Source organism: Nycticebus coucang, chromosome 17 (assembly GCF_027406575.1).
Source record: "Nycticebus coucang isolate mNycCou1 chromosome 17, mNycCou1.pri, whole genome shotgun sequence".
In the NCBI taxonomy this organism is placed as follows: domain Eukaryota; kingdom Metazoa; phylum Chordata; class Mammalia; order Primates; family Lorisidae; genus Nycticebus; species Nycticebus coucang.
This window is the reverse complement of record NC_069796.1, coordinates 46,372,769-46,388,808: the sequence shown is the minus strand read 5'-3', so window position 1 is coordinate 46,388,808 and position 16,040 is coordinate 46,372,769. Positions and strand designations below refer to the sequence as shown.

At 39.3% G+C, this 16,040-nt stretch overlaps 1 protein-coding gene across 3 annotated transcripts in view; it reads right to left on the bottom strand.

The window, feature by feature from the left end:
* Window positions 1-16,040, bottom strand: part of STK32A (serine/threonine kinase 32A) — a 157,075-nt gene that overhangs the window by 114,006 nt on the left and 27,029 nt on the right. For all 3 annotated transcript variants that reach the window (XM_053566321.1, XM_053566320.1, XM_053566319.1), the window contains exons 3-4: window positions 1,698-1,753; window positions 475-626 (exon numbers count right to left, since the gene is read on the bottom strand). In XM_053566321.1, the coding sequence (XP_053422296.1) occupies window positions 475-626; window positions 1,698-1,753 (208 nt within the window). The remainder of the gene's footprint in view (window positions 1-474; window positions 627-1,697; window positions 1,754-16,040) is intronic.

Here is a 16,040-nt window from a genome sequence, read left to right as displayed (position 1 = left end):
ATACACACGCTGCTTACAGAAGCATACTACAAAGAAGACATATTTATTGCTAATTATTTTAAGGAGAAAGTGCTTTATACAAATACTAAAGGTCAACCTTACATCAGCCAGTGAGGCCAGACTTCATACCCAAAGTCCCCTCCCTCCCAGTTTATGAGGAAAAAGTATATAATGAGTGGTAAGACACCTGAATCCTTTCCTTTTCAACCCATTTAATTACAATGCCTAAAAATAACACTGACCTCAAGAACAAGGGGAACCGTAACAACTGAACTAAGGAGTATTTATTGGTGGTGATAAAACAATAAGGTTCTTTCATCGGAAAGCCAAAGCAACTGAGCACAAAAGCCCTGGAGGAAGATTCAAAGTCATATTTTGCAAATGCACACCTATCAATCAAGATGTGTTTATGTGATGGTATTTGGAGACAAAGAGGGGAGTGTCTCCACCCAGAGGTCCGGTCAAACTACTTACCACAAGTTCACCAGGAAAGGGTGCTCCAGCCCCTGCATGATCTGGAGCTCCTTAAAGACGTTTCTCACTTCATTGCGCTCCACACACTTTTGTTTATTCATGTACTTCATCGCATACATCTTCTTCGTGTCATTCTTCTGTACGATGCAGACCTAACGATGAAGACCCGAGTGAGACAGTGGTTCGCGAGGTGAAGGATCACGGTGAGACTCAAGACTTATTCTTTGTCATGGCTTGTATGCCCATCACATGCAAATTCCCTGATGTTTAAACTTCCCACTTGGCTCTAATTTCAGAATAGAATTTTCAGTTTCTTCCCTATGGACCAGTTCAATTCTTGAATCTCTGCTTTCTCACAAGGTTGCCTGTTTTTCTTTTTCTTTCTTTTTGACAACATTTTGGAGAAACTGGCTGTCCCTGTGTCAGGAATCTTTCAATAACAAATAACATCCTTAATCCTGCTTTGAGTGACTGAAAAGGACGTGACTAAACTGTCAAGCTGAAAAATATCGTGCAAAGAAATTTTGTTTACAACCGGAGGGGATAAAACCAAAAATGACTCTGAGGACTAGAATACACTAAATGTGATGTGTATGTTTTTGAAATTCTTTTGAGGGTCTATATAGTATCTGATAACATAGATAGCAGATGATTTTTAAAAAACATTAAATGTGAAATATTACTCACCCTTAAAGTGTATCCCTATTGAGAAACTAATGATCAGGCTTTGATTTTAAAAAGCCCTTGCCAAAAAAAAAAAAAAAAATTAGACTGAATATATATATATTTTTCATAGGCTTTTGAAGGTAAAAACATAGCACAAATGGGAAAAGGAAACAGAAATCAGGTGGCTTCTTTTCCACATGAAAAGAATTAACTCCTCTATTGACAAGATAATGATTATTAGAGGTAAAGCTGGCATATTCTAAAAAGTGATTCTGAAATTTTAATCTCCATTAGGGTAGAGAGAAAAGTCTTAAACTCTAGTGTGAGTAAGCAGATCTGACTTCAGTGAGATCATTCTGAGAACAGTGTGTGTCCCTTATGTAGTTGCCTTTCACACACTTTCCTCAGACTGGGGTGACGATGTTATAACAAGCCACTATAAAAACCATCCTCACTGGATTATTTCTCCTTGTCAGCAACTCAGTCATCTGAACATTCTTGGACTGTGTTCCCTGAGCTACATCACCCTGCTGATGGTTAATAATTTCAGTTCTTACCTTCCCAAAACTGCCTTTCCCAATGGCCCGCAAAATTTCAAAGTGGTCAAAGTTGACTGTAAAACAACAAAAAGAAGAACATGCTAAGTGATTATCTTTGCTCTTTAGTAGTTAATAAATAATAAACCAAGATAGAGCTAAATTGAAGTACCTTATTTGAAACAACGTGTCAGACTATCTTAAAATGCCAGGTGATTCATCCAGTAAAAATGTATGGAACACTTCTTACTACTCATAGTACGCAGTGCTGGATAGTGTAATAGTAAAGCAAAAAGAGAATCACCACCACAAGGAGCCTACAGTCTAGTGAGGGCTCTATCAAGACAGAGACTGTCGGGCGGCGACTGTGGCTCAGTGAGTAGGGCGCCGGCCCCATATGCCGAGGGTGGTGGGTTCAAACCCAGCCCCGGCCAAACTGCAACAACAAAAAAATAGCCGGGCGTTGTGGTGGACGCCTGTAGTCCCAGCTGCTCAGGAGGCTGAGGCAAGAGAATCGCCTAAGCCCAAGAGCTGGAGGTTGCTGTGAGCCGTGTGACGCCACGGCACTCTACCGAGGGCGGTAAAGTGAGACTCTGTCTCTACAAAAAAAAAAAAAAAAGAGAGAGAGACTGTCATGAATTTCAGTCATACAAATAAATGGAAAGTTAAAGCTCCCATTGTAAGTTAAGAAGAGGAGACATCACAGAGCTCTAAGAACTATCACCGTGGGTTGGCAAAGGCTACAAGGTCAGTAGAAACATCCCTGAGCACAGAACAACCACAAGGAGATCTGGTCTGTGGATCAGCACTTCAAAAACGTTTTTCCTGCTTATTTTCTCACTACAACCACTCATTTATATCTACGTAATTTCAGTATTCCCAAGGAGGAAACTATTACAGCCACAAGTTTATAGCACGAGCTAATCTCCCAGAGTCAAACACCTAACAGATTAGAATGTGTGTGTAGAAGTCCACTGAAAGGAGCTTTGACATTGGGACAGTCATCCACATCTGTGATGTTAAAACCTCAGCTCTTTGAAGAAGGAAGCAGACGCTGAGTTTATAGGTGGCACAGCCTCTTGGGTCAGTGCTCATGAAATGCTTGGTGATGAGAATACAGGATTCTCCCTGGGAGGGGGACAATCTTTTGTTTTTTGCCTTGATAACCTTGAAAAAATGTTTGACCTATTGCCTGGTTTTTGAAATGAAGATTCAGATGATAAAATTTCAAATGAGAGATTTTAAGAGTTTATTCAGAAAAGATTGTGAAATAGTAGAAGATACCACTGGTCCCTTTAAAAGACCTATTTTGTCTCTTTTTAAAAGAATAATAAGATTGACTTCCCCTGAAGGGAAAAAGAGGGGCAAGGAGACCTCTAAAGGTCTTTCGGAGCTGTCTGTGGGTCTAACATTTTAATGATATGACCTAATTATCACTTCCTCTTCTGGACTCTCTAATTGCATTATTCTCACATAAAACCTGATCAATTACATGAGGCAGTACATTACAAATGACCCTGGGCTTGAACTCAAAATAATGAAGTGACTTGAAATAAATGACAAACTCTCCAAGCCTCCATTTTTACCATCTGTAAAAATCGAACTGGCCTCCTAGATAAGAAGAAAGCACTTTTTACCCTGAAAGTGCTAATAAATCTCCTTGCTAACTTAACATAGCTATTGAAGTGAATGACTTACCTTCCAAAACTCGTTCAATTCTGAGTTTATTTCATCCACTGAAGCATAAGCTTGATGAGGGCAGAAATGATACTCCATTTTGCTCACCCTGCTTTCCCTGCCATCACAGAAAATTCCTGACTTTGGTGGCTGAAGGCATAACTCTTTGTAGTCCCCACAAAGCCTAGCACAGTGACTTGCATGTGGTTGGTTCTTAGCAAGTAAATCTAAGGTATAAGGATACCACAATAACCTCAAAATAATTGCTCCTTATAAATATGGGCAGTGTGAACATTTGAGCCCTCTGAGGTAGTGTTTTCTAAACTGTGAGTCAAAACCCATTCATGAGCTATAACATAAATTTTGAAAGCAGAAGCATTAAAAATTAAGCAGATGTAATCCTAGCACTCTGGAAGGGCTGAGGCAGGAGAATGGCTTGAGCCCAAGAGTTTGAAATTGCAGTGAGCTATGATGCTGCTGTATTCTGCCCCAGGTGACAGAGTGAGGTTCTGTATCCCAAAAATAAAAAAAACTAAGTGGAATATAAAATAAAATAGAAAATACCATGTATGCCTCAAATGTAGTAAGAGTAGTGTGCCTCTGAAACATTTCAGTTTTATATGTATGTACAGATACACATACTAGGTATATAGTTTTTTGGTGTACTTTTTACCTTAGATTGTGGTCAAAATAATTTAAAACACTTCTGCAAATTTTCTCTTGAGTTACATATTGAAATAACCAAAATAATGATGTTATTACACATTACATGAGTCTGAGTCAAGTGTTATTTACCAAGACAGTGTTAAAAAAAAAAAAAAAACTGACCAGGATTTATTTGCAGGTCCAAGATTTTATCTTCAGCAAATCCAGTAACTGACTGTGATTTCTCCCCAGAAGCCTCACCTAGAAAGCTGATGACATTTTGAATCTCCACACATACAGCAAGTACTTAGAAAGCATGAAGTTCTATTGCAATATTAATTCATTTCAAGAACCATGTCCTTTTATAAACCATTTTAAGCATTAATGAAAGTGATAAAGGAATATATGTCAGGTTCCTGGTAAATTCACACTAGCAGAACCAACTAAATTAATGTGACCTCCTAAATGTCAGTTCTCAGAAAAGCGACAGTAGGCCTAAAATCTAAGGGAAAATGCGTCTTATCTATGCCTTCTGTCTAGTCAATCAAAGAAAGAATAACCTCTAGTATAGTCCAATACCAGACTGCGTAAAGTCACTTCCATGTGCAAAAATGCACCGTAGAGAGAAAGCCAATGGTGGAGTAAAGATGACTGGAAGAAAGGCTCTTATTCAATTCTGACAGTCCATGTCCAACCATGGAATCACCAGTTAGGAGGAAGGCTAAATTGAAAATGCAACCCAATCTTATAAATTCAGACAAAATCAGAGAGAGTGAAAAAGTCAGACTGTGAATTATTTGTGATCAGAAATCCAACAGTATTGCAGGTATTCAAGGGGCTGGGGCATGGTGTACCCACCAGAATCTTTAACCTTTGCTCAGCACGAGCAGTAAATGCCTGTTTTTGTGTAGCCCATGGGCTAAGAAGGGTTTTGAAATTTTTGAAAGGTTGTTAAAAAATAAACCCAATGGGGTGGCACCTGTGGCTCAAAGCAATGGGGCGCTGGCCCCATATACCGGAGGTGATGGGTTCAAACCCAGCCCCAGCCAAAAACTGCTAAATAAATATATAAATAAAAATAAACCCAATGAATATACAAGAGAGAATGTATAAAAACCTATGATATTTTCGATCTGCCACTTTATGGGAAAGTTTGATTAAGAACCTGAGATTAAGAGCCTGGTCTCTGGAGACAGACAACCTGAGTTCAGATCCCAGATCCAATAATTAATAGTTGTGTCATCTTAGCAGTTTACATTTATACTTCTGTTTGTACATCTATAAAATGGGGAGGCAAATAAATACCTCAAGGTTTATAGGGAAATGAAGTGTGTTATACATGTAGAATACTTGGTGGAATTAACTGCCTTTACTGCTCTTTCTTCTTAGGAGTATCTTAGTTGGAGCATCCAGCAAATACCACTTTCAGTTGCCATCCGTGCACGGGGGATAACCAGGCAACATAAGGGAAACAGCAGCCATTAGAGTCATTTAGACACACTTGGGGTTTCCATAGCCTCCCATGGGGCCTTCTCACAATCTTTTCTCTAATCTCTAAAGCAAAGGTAACCTCTGTTGTGTTTACTGCCTGTGCCTCGTCCTTGTATTATTTTCTCAAACTTTCCTTTTGGTTCGTGGAGATGTTCTGAGTACCAAGAAGACAGAGAAACCTTCTGGAGGCACTGGGTCTTTGTGGGGCCTTGGAGGCAGAAGTCAAATGGGGGCAGAAGCATGGCCTGATTCTCACTCATGCTGAGCAGCTGCGCCACAGTCCACGGCTTGCCAGGCAATAGGGGTGCAGCCTTGGATGCCTTAACCATGTGCCTCACAGTCCTGTTTCTCACAGGTCTCTTCATCCCAGTCTTAGCAACCATCCTGTCAGGACAGAGTCCTAAAGGTTCCCTGGAGGTGTCTCAAGTGAACAGACAAAGTTGAATAATGCATCCTAATGTCATGACATCACCCCAAATATTTTCAAAATAATTATCTTAAAAGAATTTCTTTTAGAGTTTTTCTCGTGGGTGGGTACACAGTCCCCCACTAGCCAACCAGACACAGATATTCCATATGCATTAAAGGATCTGTTTATATGGATGGTTGGGACACATTTCATTTTTATGTTGCTTTTTATCCTCACAACCACCTTATTGTGTATATGGATAAGGGTACTCTGATTCAGAGATACTAAATACATTTGCCATGGTTATAACTAGTACAGTGACTCATTAATATTGAGGTTTGTCTCTAACAAGAGAAAATATGGCCAGACCTTGTTTAGTCGAAACTACACATGAAAATCCACTAGAAACGTACTTTTTAAAAAACAAGAGAATCTTTCAAAAAGTCCAGTTCTATTTCCCTTGTGAGAGTACCGGATGAGTCTCATGACCTGCATTTAGAAACTCTGGTATAGAAAAAAAAAAATACTTTAAATACTAAAATCCCAGTTGGCTCACTAGCAAGATCATTTTTATATTAGAGTAACATGGAAGGTAGAGCCAACTGTGGGAACAAGTGGTTGACGTTTCTTTAAAGCCTTACCCAAAATGTGAACAGAGGAGCAGGCAGAATCAACTAGCCTGAATCTGCCCAGCTGCAGTCAGGTAAATCCACTATCTACCTTTCTCATTCTAGACCCAGGCTCTTAACCCCTATGTGTATAGTGGTCTTTTTAATGTTATTCTTATTGTATATCGACCCAACCCAGAGATAGACAGAATCAGGGGAAGTGAGATGGTATTTCTTCCTCTCTCCTTTTAGAATTATAGCAGTGATTTTCAACCAGTATGTCATGAAAAATTTTAAAGATTTATTAAATTACTTTTGAAAGAAATTCAGAGCACAGTAAGTATATTTTTTTACTTTCTCTTTTTTTTATCAACATAATTTAAGTGTGCCATGAGATAAAAAAGGGTTGAAAAACATTGAATTATAGGACTCAAACTGGGTCTTTCCAAGTTTCTCCTAAACACACATTGTGCTGATTTTGAAATCCCAGACTGATGCTTTTTTTTTTTTTTTTTGTAGAGACAGTCTCACTTTTATGGCCCTCGGTAGAGTGCCGTGGCGTCACACGGCTCACAGCAACCTCTAACTCTTGGGCTTACGCGATTCTCTTGCCTCAGCCTCCCGAGTAGCTGGGACTACAGGCGCCCGCCACAACGCCCGGCTATTTTTTGGTTGCAGTTTGGCCGGGGCCGGGTTTGAACCCGCCACCCTCGGTATATGGGGCCGGCGCCTTACCGACTGAGCCACAGGTGCCGCCCAGACTGATGCTTTTTATTTCCTTTGTTTCACTTCACTTTCCGTCTCCTCAGTCTGAACAGTCTCAACATTCTGCGCAATAAATAGCATTAAAGGAAAGATTAAAGGAAACCCTTTTTAGAGTTTGGTCTAACACCCCAATACTTGGAATCTGTAGAAGAACATTCTAGAAGGTAAGACAGAAAATCCTTTTTTCCCTATATTTACGGAACTGTACATCTTGCTGTTTATGGAAATTTTTCTATTAATGATGGAGCAAGGAGATCAGCTGTGTAACCTTAGATAAGTTACTCAATCTTTCCAAGTCACATTGCTCCCACCTGTAAAACGGAGCTAATTAAACCTAACTCACAGGTGGCCTTAAAGATGAGAAAATATAAACCAGAAGTAAAATGTCTGTCCCACTGAAAACTAAAGGATCAAATGATTTTTTTAAAGTACAATTATTCAGTAAAAATTAAGCTTTCTTCCAGCTTGGCATCTGTAGCACAGTGGTTACGGTGCCAGCCACAAACACTGAAGTTGGCAGGTTCAAACCCTGTCCAGGCCAGCTAACCAACAAGGACAACCGCAACAAAAAATAGCCGCGTGTTGTGGTGGGCGCCTGTAGTCCTGGCTACTTGGAAGGCTGAGGCAAGAGAATCACTGAAGCCCAAGAGTTTGAGGTTGCTGTGAGCAGTGATGCCACAGCATTCTACTGAGGGCGAAGTAGTGAAACTGTCTCAAAAAAAAAAAAAATTAATTAATTAATTAAGCTTTCTTCCCACTCCAAAATTTCAATTCCAATTCCATGAGGCAACCACTGTTAGCAAATTCTTGTGTACCCTTTAAGAGATGTTTCCTACCAATGTGTATTCCCTTTTGACAGCAATAGCAATATGCCATCGTTCCCACAGGAGTAGAGATAATTAAACTCTTTCTATATAGATATATTGTCCCTGTACATTCATATCATTACATAGAGAGCCATATAATTATTTTAAATAACTCCTTTGTATTATATTGTGTAAGTGTATCATGAAATATTTAACCTATCAACATATTTTGAAAGATGGTGTAATTATCTGCTATTGCCAATACTACCTTGATCATCCCTGATGGGATTTTATATTATATGTTTATAAGCTAAGTTCATGAAAGTAAACTACTAGCCAAAGAAAATGTGAGGTTTCCAAATGAACAGTTATTGTCAACTTGCTCTCCAAAAATATTGCATCAAATCCTGTTAATATCAATAATATATAAGAATGGCTTTTTGTCCACCACTTTGCTAATACTATTACATCAACTGTCCTTGATCTAAAGAGTAAAAAATATTAATCTACTTTCTATGTGTTTAATGATGAATGCAGCTGCATGGATTTGTATTTATTTTGCAAACTACATTTTCATACAGTTTTTCTATTTTTCATGAGTTATTAGACGTTTTGATTTATAAGCACACTTAAAAATGGCAAGTTAAATAGCTCTCTGTTTAGCTTATCTCAGGAATATTTTTTCTGGGCTTTCCATAACAGCTTTTGACTATAAAACATATTGGGTAATATAGAAATTTTAAATTTCACATAGTCAAACGTATCAATCTCTTTTTTGTGGTCCCTCTGAGTTTTTGTCTTTCTTAGAAAGGCCGTTTTTCAATATTATTTAAAATGTGTGCTTATATTTTAAGTCAGTAGCTGTGGCTTGCATTTTTGTTGTCACTGCTACTTTAGTTTTGGAAATCTTTCTCTAGAATCCAGCCTTAAAGAGAGCTCTGTTGTAGCTATTCGACTATACAGAAAAAGTGTCCAAAAATTCCTTTTGCTATTGCTTAAATTAAAAGTGACAACAACCAGGGTGGCCCTGTGGCTCAAAGGAGTAAGGCACCAGTCCCATATGCTGGAGGTGGAGGGTTCAAACCCAGCCCTGGCCAAAAAAAAAAAGTGAAAACAACCCATGTTTCATTGTATGTAGTCATGCTAATGTGACTGTTGATAGATGCTTTAAAAGTGAGTTTTTTGTGTTTTTTGTTTGTTTGATTTTTGAAACAGAGACTCAAGCTGTCATCCTGGGTACAGTGCCTTGATACCACAGCTCACAGCAACCTCCAACTTGGGCTCAAGATCCTCTTGCCTCAGTTTTTCTCATTTTTAGCAGAGATGGGATATCACTTTTGCTCAGACTGGTCTCAAACTCATGAGCTGAAGCAATCTACCCACCTTGGCCTCCCACAGTGCTAGGATTACAGATGTGAGCCACTAGCCCAGTTGCTTTAAAAGTGTTTTATGAGACTTGACTCTTAAGTAGGCCCTCCATAACTTGCTTAAGTTGATAATTTATTTAGTAAATGTTTTGCATATATAGCACAACATTAAATTCCAATGCTATATATGGTTCTAATTTACAACAAATTAGACCAGTGCAGTCTCAATAGGTTCAAGAGTACAAAAATAAGATAAATTCCCCAGAGAGGGAAAAATAATCAAGTAAAAGTTACCTGCCCTTTTCTGGCATGTTAACTTGTACAAATTTGCTTTAACATTACACTCCTTGGAACTGTAATTCTCTAAAAGCAAAGTCAGTACAACATGGAAGCAGCAATTATTTAGCTAGCGACATGTCCTGCTTCTGCTGTTCACTCTAGAGAGGATTTAATTATTTTTTCCCCATATATCCCCAAAGCCTAATCTGAGTTCACTGATAACTCGCAATTTCTGATTGCTTACTTAGCAACAGCCAGGCTTTGGGCTAGGTGGTGGAAAAAGAAGGTCATGGTTATCTGCATTCCTGGGGCCTACGTGAAGTCTATTAGGTCTCTTATATAAATGTTAGATATTACTTACTAACATTTATGTAAGGAATGCCCATCATCACCCACTAAGTAAGAACTATTATTATTGCCAATTTTTTTTGGATGAGCAAACTGCAGCCCAGAGAAATTAAGTAATTTTCACAGGGTCACAGTGCAGGCAAATGGAGAACAGTACGATCCCATTCAAGTGGACTCCACAGGGTTATCAGACACTTTTTTACTGTGGTCCATTAAACACAGAGAATCAACTGTGCACAAGTGAGTAGGATGAGCTGTACGTAAAGTCATGGCTCACAATGAAGTCCATCTGTCTCATATTTCTGCTCTCTTCTTTTCATTTTCTATTTTTTAAGGAACAAGGTCTCCCTATGTTGCCCAAGCTGGACTTGAACTCCTGATTCTCCCGCCTCTGCTTCCCAAGTAGCTGTGACTACAAGCGTAAGCCACTGCCCATAGCTTTTGCTTCTCTTTTTACACAGAGCCTTTCATTTTTCATGGACCCTCTCACACAACTTAGGTTTTGCCAACCACTCGCCATCACTGGGATCTGCCACTTGTCATCTCCCACGTCCCTAGGGAGACACCTTGGTCCAGGACTGGGGCTGTGACCCAAGCCCTTCCAATCTACATCTTCATGCTGGATCTTCTGATCTTCAAAGCCATGCTTCCCTCTCTGTCACACAGCTTCCAGCACATGAGAGCAGAACTGGCTGAATGTGGAGAAAGCAGGTCAGCATGTGCAAGAGAACAAATCTGACTCTTGGAATGAAGGAGAATCACAAAGCCCCCATGACACTGGTGTCTGGTTCTAGGAGTCCTATTTTGATTACTCTGCAAGCAGCCCCATATCCTTCAAATGATTCAATTTTTTTTTTTTGAGACAGTCTCACTCTGCTGCCCCAGACTAGAGTGTGGTGGCATCACAGCTCACAGCAACCTCAAACTCCTGGGCTCAGGTGATCCTCTTGCCTCAGCCTCCTGAGCAGCCAGGACTACAGGCACCTGCCACAACACTTGGCTAGTTTTTTCTATTTTTAGTAGAGATAGGATCTAGCTCTTGCTCAGGCTAGTCTCCAACTCCTGAGCTCTGGCAATCCACCTGTTCTGGCCTCCCAGAGTGCTAGGATTACAGGTATGAGCCACTACATCCAGCCTCATCATTTAATTTTTAACTTTCTTTTTTTGAAAACTGATTCAAATTCCAAGTAATATAACCACGACCACTGTAGGGAGATCAGAGTGTGATGGGATCATACAGCAGGAAAAGCCAGCATAGCGTAGGGGAATCAGAAAATTATCCTTGAGGCAATGGTTACAACCTGAGAAAAATATTGCAAAGGACTTGACTTTCTATTCTTCCCCATGGATTTTCTCCATTTTTTGTCCCTGCACTGGAGTATCAAAAGGATAATTTCCCAGGAAAAGAGAGGAAACATATGCATAAATAACTGTCAGATAAAGTCATGTACTGAGAGCCACACAATTGGTCCTCCAGTGATTCCCAAATGCACCCACCCATCAAACTCACTCAAATATATTTTTTCAATGCACATTCACTAGCTTCATCCAAATCAGACTCTCTGGAGGCTGGACCTGAGAATCCATATTTTTACAACTCCCTAGGGGATTTTGTTAAAACCTGGCCTGGAACCAGTCTGCAGGTGTTTATTTAGTTACTAGTGCTCTGCACAGTAAAAGCCGTAACAGTTCTAATGGGAGAGAACCTCTTTCTACTTTAGAAGATAAAAAAGCATCAAGGAGGGCACCATTTCAACTGGCCCTTGCAGAATGGTGGCCAAGCAGAGGACGGCAGGGAGAATACAGTTACTTAGTGACATAAGCTCTGAGGGGAAGAGGCTCTCAGAGGATATGTATTGATTAAATTCAGTTGTCTTGAAGCTTCCCTCTACCCTTGCTCCCAGCCCCAGGAGTCTGGAGCAAATTAATAGTGCTGCCTATAAATGATTTAATAACAGACCTCTGTTGACTACACTGTGCTACATCTTAGGTCATAATTAATAATTATATTACTAGTCATTAATTATATACATGTGTAGTGACTATCCAGGCAACGTAATATATATTACCTTATTTAATCTTTACCACAACTCCCATGAGGTAGTAATATTAGTACTGCTATTTTTTAGATAAATTATATAGATCCAGAAAAGTTAAATTTCCCCAGAGGTGAGGCTTGGACTGGAATCATCTTGGTGTGGCTCTAAGTTCCATGATTTTAATATTATTGAATCCTAGAAGTGTCATGGCCTGTTTTGACTGTTCTATTTGCTAGCTATGAACTTTACTTATTTAACCTGAGTTTCAATTTCCTCCGCTGTAAAATTTTGATCAGATATAATATAGAGCTTCTAAGGTTATCCTGAGGACTAGGTGAAATAAGCCATTATCAAAGGTGCTTATCAAATATTTTTGGCAGAGAGTAGGAACTCAATAAATGGATTCTTATCGCTGCTGTTTTGGTTATTGGTATTGTTACCAGATGAGTTATCTTGGCATCAGCCCAGAAAATTACATCTCTTGTCAAAATATTAGGCAAAAAATATCAAGACTTTAAACAGGGCAAAGAGCACCAAGAATACAGACTCCATGAAGGCAGACATGGAGTGTGTCATGTTCGTCCCTATATCCACGTCACCTAGAATCATTCTGGGCAGGCAGCATGATAAACACTTGTTGATTAAGGTAGGAGGGAATGAAGCACCTTTACCAAAGTTTTACAGAATGTTGATGGCTTTGGAGAAAATTTTGTAAAGATACTTTCCCTCGTGTTGATTTCCTAGCACATCATCATTTACAATATGTACCTCCTAAGAAAAGACTTGTCAACATGCTTGTCAGTGCCGCTGAGGCACCCCATTTTTTCTTGTTGGTACTGCTTTGACACCCCAACACTGCATGCAAGAACCAGCCAGGACATGGATTAGAAGTACAATGCTTGCAAGAGGTAGACTTCCCATAGGTGCAGGGAAGCCCTGAATAATCTCTGCTGAGGCCTTTTATTGAAACATTATTCAACAGGTATGGGGGGGCCCATGTACGAGGATCACGTGCTTACTGGTTGCTACGTGCTCTTTTCCCACGGGCTTGACTCACACCCTGATGCACCACAAATGTTCAAGGTATAACACCTGCTTGCTAATGAGCTACCGAACTTATCTCATTAATGCATGAATTTATTAACGCATGCAGTTGCTTGAGGGCTTGTCTCCAGGCTACAAAACATCTCCACGCCAGCAAGGAGATTATCCCATTCCCAGTGCCTCCCTCAAGAACCAGTGACCTCTCCTATAAGCATGGTGCTCCACCTCCTACACATGCTATTATCAAAATACTTCTTAATGAGCTAGGCAATGTGTCTTCATTTGATGTTCTGATACTACGTATTAAAACCTCAAACTTTGGAGTTATGTCTTTAAAACCTCAAGGATTGGGCGGAGCCTGTGGCTCAGTGAGTAGGGTGCCGGCCCTATATGCCAAGGGTGGAGGGTTCAAACCCAGCCCCGGCCAAACTGCAACAAAAAAATAGCCGGGCGTTGTGGCGGGCGCCTGTAGTCCCAGCTGCTTGGGAGGCTGAGGCAAGAGAATCGTGTAAGCCCAAGAGTTAGAGGTTGCTGTGAGCCGTGTGACGCCATGGCACTCTACCCGAGGGCGGTACAGAGAGACTCTGTCTCTACAAAAAATAAATAAATAAATGAATAAATAAATAAATAAATAAAACCTCAAGGATTAGCACTCTTTGGGCACAGAAGCAATGAGAACTGCCATTGAGATGCAGGACCCCATCTACTTTATTACCACCAACTCTCCTACAATAGGACATGAATGAAAACCCTACAGAAACTGAGGGGTAAGTAACAGTGAGAGTCAGAGGATCTTGGCATTGTCAGGGATGCCCAATCTTTGAACAGAAGTAAATGTGTCTCACTATAGCAACAGAAAAGGACCCACATTAAATTGCACTTTGCCATACACCTGGACAGCAGGAAGATCGACTCAGTCCCTTTTCTAAGTCCTGCCGGCACTGCAGCCATTTTTAAAAAGTGAACATTGCATGATTTACCAAAGAAAGGAGGATAGGAACAGATGACAGCTGATTAAAAAGATTGTTCTTTGGTGGATTTTATACTTTTCCTGCATTTCCAAATAGAGTCATTTACAAAGAAAGACTCACTTATATCCTTCTAAAACAGTCACAGCAAAATAAGGAAGAAGTTGAAGCCACAGCTTTGCTGGAAGACACATTAGCAAACACTCACTGAGATCTGTGTGCAAAGGACTCTCCCAGACACTGATGGAAAAACAAAAGAAGCTTGGGACTCTGTCACATCCTCAGATAACCAAGGCTCTCCAAGGAGAGAGTATTCAGCAGTCTGAGAATACAAAACTTAGATAATCAAATAGCCCTGGCCTCATTTTTATTATTTTATTTCATTTTGCTATAGTGTATATATTTTTGGAATCCAATCTCTCATCTTTCTGGAATTAGATGAATATAAAAGCATGGATGGGCAAATGGACAAATAAGTACATAGCTAAATCAACGAAAATCAGGCATTAGTTTGTATGGTGTATAAAGAAGCAACAACAACCTTCAGAAATGCAAGAGAATGGTGAGCCATGACAATTTTGCCTATTAAATTTTAACAAAGATCAAATGCCTTGATAAAAGATAAAAATGATTTGAGTCAGATACTGAAATCCTCACTTCACCACTTACAAGATATAAGAAATTAGGAAATTTATCTGACCTTTCTGAGCTTCAATTTCTTGTTTACAATGTAGGTTATTTTTTATACATAACTAATATGTGTTTGACATAAAAAATACAATGAAGCAGAAAGAAGAAAAAACTAAACCACAATTCATATTTTGATCCAGTTTCAATCTTTTTAATGTTTTTATTTTTTCTAAGTTATGTATCTATATCTACCTATTTTTATATACACTTAAAAAATTTAAATACAGTAGAACAAGTTGACCACGCAACAGACTGTAACAAACTGGTCAGCATATGGAGGTGGCCAGCGTAAGGAACTAGGCCTACCGTACTGATACGTACATGTGGTGCATGTCCAGTCTATGAAATTAGGTCAGCTTAAGGAGGTGGCCAGTGTAGGGAGGAGGTCAACTACAAGATCTACTGTAGTTCTAAAAGGTTCATTAGAAAAAAGAATAAAATGACAGTTCTATGATCTATTTATATTCCTTCTAATCTCTCCCAGCCAAAAAGAAACCTGTTTTTAACTACTTTTAGCAAATAATTTGGTAATCTCCACCATGTCTCTCAAGAGTATAATTTTATTGTCCTTTCTTTTCAGTTTTAGACATTATTGAATTTCCAAGATGGCATGTGATGCGTTGTCTCACATTTCTGCCCTTTTGGTTTAATTCCAACATGCTCCCATCGTTCTAATATAATTGTGTCTGGCACTATAATTTTGATTAGATCAATATTGAGTATTTCCATTATTATGAGTACATAGATTACCTGTTCAACTATGATTTGTTCTCTTTCCTTGCACAATTTTTTGCAAAAAAAAATTTCCCTGGGCTTAATAACTGTCTTATTTACACATGTGCTTACTCTTCTATATCTCTTTCCTAAGGCAATCCCAAAGTCTTCTCTTGTTGTCTAATTCCCTTTCACCATGTTCAATGCATGTCACACTGCCACCTTCTTGAGAATGTCTCTCCAGAGCCCTTTAACCTAATCCAGTCTGGACTGTTTTTTCTATTGCTACACAACTGTCTTCCTGGGATTCCCTTCACCATCACCCTGGAGATTTCCTTCATTCTTTAAGGATGGATTTCTGGCTATTGTGCTCAATGTCTCCCCTTTTCTTACCTTACTCCTCTGTTTTAGTGAAATATGTTCTACCATAGCTCTGTTAGAATAACCACATAGGAGATAAATTTTTGAAATATTGTGTATATGAAAAATATTTTTATTCTATTCATACATGATA